We start from the raw sequence: 10100 nt of genomic DNA, 5'->3' as shown, positions 1-10100 counted from the left end.
CTGAAATGAACCCATATTTCCACTGTTTGGATCCTGTACCAACTTTGATTGAGTCAAGTCAATTTTTAGTGCTCTAGCACACTTAAATGTGTGTCTCTTGAAATGTGTTGTCCCGTTAGAAGATTTCGAATTTCGAGAAACGCCACAAAAGTTACATTTGGCCATTTTAATGATCTTGCCTCCATTTTTAGGATCAGGAGCATCATGAAAGGAATAAAAGTCCCAAACCTTAGAAGTTCTGCCTCTCGAACAGGTTGACGTTCCAGTCAGCACATCTACTTCGCCTGCGGGAGAACCAGCAGGAGCAGACACACCAGGAACAGGAGGATCAGCAGTACCAGCAGGAGATATTTCTCCATGAGCACCACTCTGACTCTCCGTCAAATCAACCTAAGTAGAACCACAGCCAACATAGAAAGTCATTCTACTAAGCTGAGTTCATGAGAGATCTAAGATAACGAAATTCATCATCGGTTTGTAGGAACATCAATATTCGTTCGGACATTCAATTTCTAACCAGCTTCCTTGAATCACCCATTTTGGTTACAGTGTTCTAACAACAAAGAAGTGTCCACAATTGGGAGAACCATTTAGGTTCTTCATCAATTCGGTCCTTCTAAGTGTTTAAACAACGCATCCAAAACTGGAATGACAAGTGATCCAGTCTGAAATCATGAGTCCTACAGAGAAGGTAAGAAACATAGAAGTGAGAAATAGACAAGTTCAAAAACAGACAAGTTTAAGAACTTAGAAGGTAAGTTGTTTTAGAAATAGAAAGTAAAGAGAAGTGAAGGTTAGAAAACTTGTTTTAAAAAAGAAAGAAAGAGAAGAAGAAGAGTAGTTTTGAAAAACAGAAAAACAAAAGTAGTTTTAAAAAAGATTTGTTTTAGAAAAAGAAAGTAAATAGAAGTGAAGGTTAGAAAACTTGTTTTAAAAAAGAAAGAAAGAGAGAAGAAGAGTAGTTTTGAAAAACAGAAAGAAGAGAAGTAGTTTTAAAAAAGATTTGTTTTAGAAAAAGAAAGTAAATAGAAGTGAAGGTTAGAAAACTTGTTTTAAAAAAGAAAGAAAGAGAGAAGAAGAGTAGTTTTGAAAAACAGAAAGAAGAGAAGTAGTTTTAAAAAAGATTTGTTTTAGAAAAAAAAGTAAAGAGAAGGTTAGAAAACTTGTTTTAAAAAAAAAGAAAGAGAGAAGAAGAAGAGTAGTTTTGAAAAACAGAAGAAGATAAGTAGTTTTAAAAAAGATTTTTTTAGAAAAAGAAAGTAAATAGAAGATAAGGTTAGAAAAGATTTGTTTTAGAAAAAGAAAGTATAGAGAAGGTAAGAAAATCTTTTTTTAAAAAAGAAAGAAAGAGAGAAGAAGAGTAGTTTTGAAAAACAGAAGAAGAGGAGTAGTTCTAAAAAAGATATGTTTTGAAAAGAAAGAAAGAGAGAAGAAGAAGATTTGTTTTTAATTGTCCTGAACATGAAGGCAAGATCATCATGTTGGCTCAGATCTGTGATGTCTGACTGAGTTGTTTGAAAAAAAAAAATACTTTAATCTATGATCAAGTCTCACTAAGTTGTTTAAAAAAAGAGATCTAATGGTTCTAAAACAAGAGATCTATAAATATTATTAATTACCTAATGGTTCTAAAACAGAACACTCAGATCTGTTTAATCAGACAGATCGATAGTCAGATGACTCAGATCTGTCTGATAAAACAGATCAAACTCAATGTTTGTGTTCTGTTTCAGAACTAAAAAAAAAAATTATTATCTATGAACTATGATCTATCATCTTGTATCAAAGAGATCTAACGGTTCTGAAACAGAACACTCATTTGAGTTTGATCTATTTAATCAAATGAGTGTTCTGTTTCAGAACAAAAAAAAAAATTTCCACTATTTTTTGTGTCTGTACATGGTACATCTTACATCGACTTCAAGTCATCAATCACAAAAAAAAAAAAAAAAAAAATTACAACAAGAACAAACCCTAATCCGATCTATTTGATCAGACAGATCAAAGGTTTAGAACTCTGACCTGTCTGATCAAACAGATCTGTTAACATTTTAAGATTGAACTAACTATCTAAGATCTAATAACAACATAGTATAACTTTTCACAAATCAAAAACAAATAACAAGATCATAACAGAAAATAAAAATAAAAAACCTATCTAAGATGAGTTCGAAGGCTTAACCGCTTCATTTGATCTTAAAGATCATCAGCGTATACCATTAACCGAACATCATCAGAAGTCAGAACTCAGAAGTAGATCCCTTTCTCGGTTTCTCCAAAGTCCAAACTCGAAACCCACATCGCATGCATCATTAGAAACAGTAGAAGACTAAAAGTAGAGAGAAGATACTAACCATTTTGTAGATCCTATCTGTTGGATGATGAAGGTAAGATGACCGGGAACTTTAATGTTTCGTTTAGGGCTTTAAGGTTACTTAGATGAAGCTTTAGGTTTTCGTTTAGGGCTTTAGGTATTAGGGTTACTGGTAGAGAGAGAGAGGCGGAGAGAGAGCTTCCATTTTCGTTTATGGTTTTAGGGTTACAGGTTACTGGTGGTAGGAGAGAGAGAGAGGCGGAGAGGGAGAGAGAGGCGGAGAGGGAGAGAAGACTTAGGGTTCGGATGTGAGGGTTTTTATAGGGTGGTCGTTTTAATCCAACGGCTGAGATGTGATTTGAAGGGGCGCCCTATCTCAGCCGTTGGATTATAAAATGACACGCGGATTCTAACGGGTACCCTCTCGGGCTAACTGTCGGGATATGTTGTCGGGCTCTGTCGTCGGGCTTGTAATCGGGCTATGCATCGGGTCGGGACTCGGACGGGCTTAACGGGCCGGGACTCGGAATTGAGAACCTGTCCGAGCCCGGCCCTATTAGCCCGTTATATCGGGCCGGGCTAGCCCGGCTCGGGGCTGCTTCGGTCATCGGTCTCTCACGGTTCGGGCCGGATCGCGGGTTTCCGGACCGTTTTCCCAGCCCTAGTACAAAGTATCAACTCTCACCGAAGTCTGCCTGTCCATCTGTTCTCGCCGTTCAGTGTAAACTCTTACAAGCTTGTCATAAATCTGACTTCACTGGTGCAAACAATGGTGAAGAATATTTTCTGATTTAAACACTCACCAAAGCTCGTGTTAACTGTAGCTCGGCCGTTTAAATGATTGATAAGTGAACTTTGTCCTAAATTTGTTAAATAACATAAAAAAAAATAGAACAAACTAACGAAAAGAACCATTTATGTAGAATTGTTTGCATTCCTATGGGATTGGAATATGTAAGTTCAGCTTTTTGCATCCATCTAAGCTAAACCACCGACCTGACAACATAAGGCTCACTACTTTCATTTAACTTTGCTTTTAACACATTGTTGCGAATTATCAAAATCTCAGAGAGAAAAAAGAGTTCTACAAAAAGACCTAATGGATTTTGAATGTGAAACTATCTTCCCTCTTAACCGCCAATGGCGTGGAAACTCCTTACGAAATTTCCAAGGGCAAGTGCAGCAGCAAATGTGAAGTCTTCTGAAAAATAGACAAGGTTCCCAGAAATAGAACTCTTTGACCTATACATTGGCGAAACGACCCGAGCTTGATTTCCTCCTCCTTCGGCGCTTTTGCCTGATTCGCCAAAAGCTCAAAAACAACACAAGTCCTAAACAACAGCAGCAATGAATGGTTATTGCAATATCATATTTCAGTGGTACAAAAAAATATAGCACTAGCAGTAGACATTTCAACTACTCTATAATGTTCAAGTTATTTGACGTAACAAAGAGAATCTTGAAAATTCAAAATTTAAAATAATATCTAATTATTTTAGTTAACACTGACCACCAAATCTGGCGAGTGTGTTAATAGTGATCGTGTTTTCATTACGAAAAGCAACACCATGAAAATATGGAACTAATCATTCTTTGTTGTTTTAAATCGAATGGAAGATTCGATTTTTAGAATGCTTTCACTTACCAGTACAAGCAATAAGAATAGGTATTAGCCACTGAGCTGCAACTACTCCAGGTGTGTCAAGCTACAAAAAAACAGAATTAAAAGGTAATATGCCAAACTAAACCAGTGCCAAGATGGAGCGAGGGGCGAATAAACCTAGGTGTATATGCATTTACCAACGGAACATAAATATAACCTACTTACCTCATCTCTACGAAGCAGACCCAAGAAGTCCATGGTTTTGCTATATTTGTTTCCGACTATGGAAGAAGAGGAGCTTCCTTTATTTGCATTGAACCCCTCGATCTTCCCCAGATTTGAGTTTTCCATGGTCATATTTGAATCTCTAACGACATCCGAATTAGGAAATCCTGGTAATCTTCTATTCTTACCCATCATTTGCAAACTAAATCCCTTCGTTTTCCATATCTCAAATCTGGAATCTTTCTGGCAGATCATATCCTTTTCAAGAACTGCAGAGTAAGAAGAGAAGTTCACATCAGTTCTGCGAGTTGGTAACTGGCCCTCTTCCTTGTGGAGGGGTACACTTTTCTTAACCAAATCAGAGAAGAGCACTGGATCTTTGATATTCGCACTAGTGAAATCCAAGATTTTCTTCAGAAGCCAATAGCAATTTGTCACCATGTGGCTACTGTCAAGGCAATTGGAGTCGCCATACACAGAAATACGTCCAGTACCCACTTCAACAAGTCCTAAAATAGAAGAGTCCTCCTACATTGTTTGACAGGCAACACCACGCAAAAGGTCAGCAGCTTTCTTTCTTATAGAACTACTTCTACTATTCCAGAAATATGTTGGAAAAACAACTAGAATTATGAACACCATGAAAAAAATTATTTCTTATTGTTGTGAGTCTTGTGACGATGAGCTTACATATAAACTTGATACATCCAAAATCATATTTCATTGGAAAAGCAGCCTCACTGAATGGAACTCGTGTCACAGAGACCTTTATTTACATTTTTTAACATTATTAGAACTAGTAACTGTTGTTGAAGAACCTATTTTGACAGGCAGTTGGTTTATCTAGTGAGATAAAGTTAGGAATATAGAAACTCAGTACTTCGGTAAGCAAATTCCTTTCGGGGGTCTAAGAGCGGTCCTTACCGAGAAGACTGTCATCCTAATGTGTTACTAAAGAAATCGAGAAATGAGTTGTCACGTAACACAGACAGCGATATAATGGAGCTTCACTGGCTATTTCCATCTTTTACTCATAGGGTGCAAAGCGAGCAATGACTAAGTAAATTATTTGCCTAGGGAATAATAATTTAAACAAGCACACGAGTAACCCTAGATTCGTATTAAACTAATGCATGTTGACTGGTTCACATTCCACATCTACCATGCGCTACCCCAACAGATTAACTGGAAAAAGTTTTATACTCACCTTCATCAAACCAGAAGAAGCACCACTCTCTGAGCTATCAAGGAAAGGAAAGCTATGCAAATACCCACCACCTGGAAACCTCACTATGTCTGTTCCAGATGCATAACGACTTTGCTCCCCATTTATAGAATAATCACCATTTAGAATTTTGTCCCCAAATGCAATTCCATATGGAGCCAGAAGATCATTTAGTGCAGGAACATTTGAACCTCCAGTAATCGGTGTCCACCAGCTTCGAGTGTTATCATCAAAAAATCTCATTTTCACCATTGTGTCCACATTATACCACTCAGCAAACACAGCCAACCCCAGTCCAGTATTAACAATGTCGTCCCTTAGTTTCTCAATCTCTTCTTCGAAATACTCATCCTCAAGATCCACCAAGAGAAGTGTTCCATACTGACGAGCATCAAAACATGTGAATGGTGAACCAAGAGTTTCAACATAGTATCCCGCGTCTCTCAGCATGTTGAACATAATGTGGAAATTAGTATGTAGGTGATCCCCGTGCCAATCTAGTATATCATTACGAACATCCAACGAGTCTCTCGGGATATAACCGGGTGGATATTTGATATTGTGAAATTGATCCCAAAGAACCCGTTTTGCTCTTGGAGGAGTTGAGATAACTTTTAGCTTCAACTGAAGATTACATGTGCTAGTCCTTGGGCTTTTATCTCCTCTGGCTGCTGGACTAGTTACTGTAACTGTCACATTACCTTCAATCACACCTGAAAACCGGGCACCTTCTTCTTTTATTTGCATATGGATAGCTAGATAACCGGTCCAAGGCCAGATGACTTCTGAGTATGTAAAGTGAATGCTGACCAGATTGCCCACATCTGTTGAAGGTTGCCATGTAGGTGGGGATGCAACATAGCCAACGACACCCATCCCATTTAGAATTGTGACATTGAAGATGACTGGCATTGCACCTGCATAGAGTGGCTGACGGCAAAAGGGCCAGGAGTAGGGGCAATCTGTGTAGTCGAGAACACTGGGAAAAACACTTGCCCGAGGTTTGTAGCTTTTTAGAATCTCATATGACTCTAAGCTAACAGAAAAGGGGAGAGTTAGCAAGCTTGTTAGCAGAGAATTATAGAAAATCAAGAAATTAACACAATTAATTTGGAAAACTTACAGATCGATTCTTCCTGCACCCTGCTCGTACATGTTGGGACCAGACAGCTTAGCGGCCCCTTCAACCAGTGCCTGTTTCATACTAGCCGGATTTAAAATATCTTTTCGAATTCCTTCGGGCATGACACTGACAAGCAAACAGACCACACCTGCAACCACTGGACTAGCCACACTGGTACCTGAGAGACTTTTACAACCTGTGCTGATCTTGGATCCCATGATTTCTCGTCCATATGCAACAACGTCTGGTTTCACACGACCATAGCTGCATCAGTAAAAGTTAATTGTAGTCAGAGATTAGCTCAACATGCTTGAATTAGACCAAAATCAGCATCAGACTAAAAAGACTGAGATGAGATATCAAGACACCACATTTGTTGCCAAAAAATGGTACGAAGACACATTTGTTGAACTTTTCATTAGCTCCTCACTCAGTTCCATTTTTTTGGAAAATAACATTGACTCCATAAAAACAAAGACTAGGAGCAAAATAACCTCCCCCGGATAAGGTTATATCCGTCAACCGGAGTTCCTCAGTTTTGCTGTTGAAACACGAACAAGCAAAACCAAGAATTAAGAAAAGATAGGTTAACTGGATAAAGAGAAGTGCAGATACTATACCCGTGAGGAATCTCCCATGTACTCATTCCCCGAGAGGAAAATGAAGCTATATGATCACTGTAATCAATGCCACCAACACCGATGACATCACTTTGATCTGCAGGGTTGTTTAGGGTACCATACAGAGGTCCATCATTTCCGATGGCCGAAACCATAATAACATTATTTGCTGTCAGCTCCCAAACCTAGAAAACAACACAAGTCACAAGGAAATTAGACTATCACATGAAATAGGTACCTTCTTCTTTTTCTTTCCTTTTTGGTTACTTTGTCCAATATACTCAAAACTGAAAGCACAAAAGTTTGCCAACTAAGAGATGGGTCATTAACAAATAACATAAATGAAATAGAGGACTACCGTCTACCAAAACGCAAATTCAGGAAAGCCACAAGGAGAAGTAACCAACGGAGATCACTTATATTTAAATTTTGTGGAAAAGAACTTCTGGAATTTTCTAAGAAATCAAGCAATCGAGCTAAATCAGAAATTCAAGGAAGATTTACCTTCTCAACAAATGGGAGATCCAAATAATCAGGTCCACCTATACTCAAATTTAGTACATCCATCTCTTTTGCAATGGCATAATTGAAAGCATCAAGAAACCATGATGTATAAGATACCTGCAAGAGGCTGAATACAGATTTCTCACACTTCCGCCACCAATTATTCCATCTGAAAACAATTTAATTAAAAAAAAAACTAATATCATTGTAACATGACAGCTTCAGCTAATTTTTTAGTTTTTATGTAGCGTCTTTGTGTTATAACCTAAAGTAATTTTCTGTTTGTAGCTTTTTAAGATAATGTAACGTATCCCAATTTCCAAATACCAGTATTAGCTAACATTTTCAAACAAAATAGAGTTCGCTGCATATGATAGACGTTATGTTTTTCTAGGCATGCTTAAGAAGCTTAAACTCTGGATTCAACCTCTAGTCCTCCATAACAATAGCATGATCAACCAGTCAAACATTTTAAGCTTAATTTTTTAAGATTTTGACGGTTTAAAACCAAGTCAACGGACACTAATATCAATCTGACTCTAAATATGTTGTAACATCTCAGTGCCACGTGAAATGAAGTGATTTTCTGAATATGAAAACTTTGGGGCGTTCTTAATATGAACTAATGAATAGGGAACTCCAAAGATTAAATAATATCAAGCACCTGAAACATACGAGGCTCATAAAGTTGAAAAGTTTTACACTAATGAGCATAATGAGGACGAAATGATAGACAACGTGCTACTTACATGAATGGTTATGTTTAACAAAAACGACCAACCAAATTCGCACTATTAATGAGACCAAAGGAAGTTGTTATGAAAGCACTTGGCTTCTATGTTTTGACATAAAGCACAATTTGCATTACCTGGGCATCAGTAAATACACGAAAAGCATAAATCTCTGTGTCGGGTGCAAAACCAAGGCACTCATCATCTTCGCCAGCAATAACTCCCGCCACAAATGTCCCGTGTCCAAGATTGTCATTTAGTGTATCCTCATTGGTCCAGTTTGTGCGTTCCTGCAGAATGTATCAGCGTACCCCATTAACCAGATATAACGAAAAAAAATTACCCAACCCATAGGCTAGATTTACAAATAAAAGCAGCAGACTCGAGCATAACCAACGAAGGAAGTACCTTTATGTTACGAAAGTGAGGGTGATTAGCTCGAATACCAGTATCAAATATTGCCATTTTAACCTTTGCCCCAGTATATCCTTTACCCCAGAGTGTCTCTGCCCCAAATAAAGATGTAACTTGGGATCTCTATAAACAAAAATAATATAGTAATTGCAGATTCTCATTAATACAAATTTCCAAACAAGATGAAACAATCGAAAATTTCACAAAGAAGAAATAATTTTTTTTTTTTTTACCTCCATCATAAGCTTGCGTTTCCAACTAATAGAAGAATTAATAAGTGGGGATTTATATTCTTCATCACTAAATGACATAGAGGTGAATATCTTTCCTGGTTTTTTCTTCCCATCAACAAATGAACCGCCTTTAACTCCATCTTCTGCAAACAAACTCCTGGAATAGCTCAAATCAACTGAAACATCCTTAACAAGCCCTAATTTTTCAAATTTTGAGATCAACGTCGTTCGAACTGATTCTTCTATAGAAACAAGACCAAAATCGGTAGGAAATGAAGATGCAGGATTCTTTCTCTCGATCCATTTCCACCTAGATAATATTCCTAAATTCTTTTCAAGGTAAATACGGTGATCATTCGCTTTCTTGTACTCACGAAACCTAACTATATAATTTCTCAGTGGGGCATCTTCTTCTTCTTCAATTACCCTAATAGTTGTTTCAGTTAATAAGGGTTGATTTATATTCTTGGTTTCTTCTAAACGGTTGTCGATCGGATCGAGGTAGGGTTGGAAGAATGGAGATCTGAAACGAAGGAAATAGAGGGAAATAAGGATGACAAAGAAAGCAAGTAGCGTATTCATGGTGTTTCTTGTTTATTTGGTGTTAGGGTTTTGTATAATTTGGCGGGAAAGATAACAAGTTCCAACATTGGACGAAGTGATTCGTGATGATCTCTCTCTCTCTATATTAGGTTTTTGATTTATTTCTTCTCCGGTTCCTTCGATCTAGGTTTTGTTTGAGGGGGGTGAAAGAGGAGGAGGATGTTTCTTTATGGTTAAGTGTCGATCCGACTGTGCGAAGTATTTCTCTCTCTACTAGTCTCTACCTTTCCCTCTCTCTCCTCTAGACAGTTTTCCGATTGGGATCGCCTGCAAATACGGAAACATTATTAATTTTTGAAAGCGACTTGATATTCATTTTGGCCGCCTCGTGCATCATAACGATCAAGGCATTCAAATGACTCCACTAGCATATGTTTCTTTTTTTTTTTTTTTTTTTTCTGTTAAGGACTAGCATATGGTCTTCGGCTCTCCAACCTTGTGGAAGGCTGGTTTTTCATAGAAGCAATAAGTTCGTCCGAGTCAACACTTCGTCCTCGTGTATCAT

The 10100-nt window shown here is 37.7% G+C and overlaps 1 protein-coding gene across 3 annotated transcripts; it reads right to left on the bottom strand.

Annotated features, from left to right (window-relative positions):
- Nucleotides 1–3228: 3228 nt before the first annotated feature.
- Nucleotides 3229–10100, bottom strand: S1P (SITE-1 protease). 3 transcript variants are annotated; one of them, XM_086649631.1, is made up of 10 exons: nucleotides 8993–10100; nucleotides 8754–8882; nucleotides 8483–8635; nucleotides 7615–7731; nucleotides 7111–7295; nucleotides 6491–6754; nucleotides 5350–6403; nucleotides 4143–4670; nucleotides 3960–4020; nucleotides 3229–3645 (listed from the first exon to the last, which is right to left on the bottom strand). In XM_086649631.1, the coding sequence occupies exons 1-10, from the start codon at nucleotides 9572–9574 to the stop codon at nucleotides 3557–3559; spliced, it is 3162 nt and encodes a 1053-aa protein (XP_086505757.1). In that variant the 5' UTR covers nucleotides 9575–10100; the 3' UTR covers nucleotides 3229–3556. The 3 variants fall into 3 exon arrangements, with proteins under 3 accessions (XP_086505757.1, XP_086505758.1, XP_086505759.1); XM_086649632.1 differs by having other exon boundaries at nucleotides 7615–7783; nucleotides 8993–9924; XM_086649633.1 differs by having other exon boundaries at nucleotides 7615–7741; nucleotides 8993–9902.

This window comes from Eschscholzia californica, unplaced genomic scaffold, assembly GCF_041429995.1.
Source record: "Eschscholzia californica isolate CP2 unplaced genomic scaffold, dmEscCali1.0.p SCAF_6, whole genome shotgun sequence".
Classification (NCBI taxonomy): Eukaryota; Viridiplantae; Streptophyta; class Magnoliopsida; order Ranunculales; family Papaveraceae; genus Eschscholzia; species Eschscholzia californica.
Note: the sequence above shows the minus strand (reverse complement) of the source record. Positions and strands in the feature narration are given on the sequence as shown.

Bases quoted from the DNA above. Each gene is read 5' to 3' on its own strand.
- S1P (XM_086649631.1), bottom strand. From the start codon at position 9,574: ATGAATACGCTACTTGCTTTCTTTGTCATCCTTATTTCCCTCTATTTC. The intron at 4,671-5,349 runs GTGAGTATAAAA...CAAACAATGTAG, and splicing joins CTTCTTCTGGTTTGATGAAG to GAGGACTCTTCTATTTTAGG. The intron at 4,021-4,142 runs GTAAGTAGGTTA...GTTTTTTTGTAG, and splicing joins GTCTGCTTCGTAGAGATGAG to CTTGACACACCTGGAGTAGT.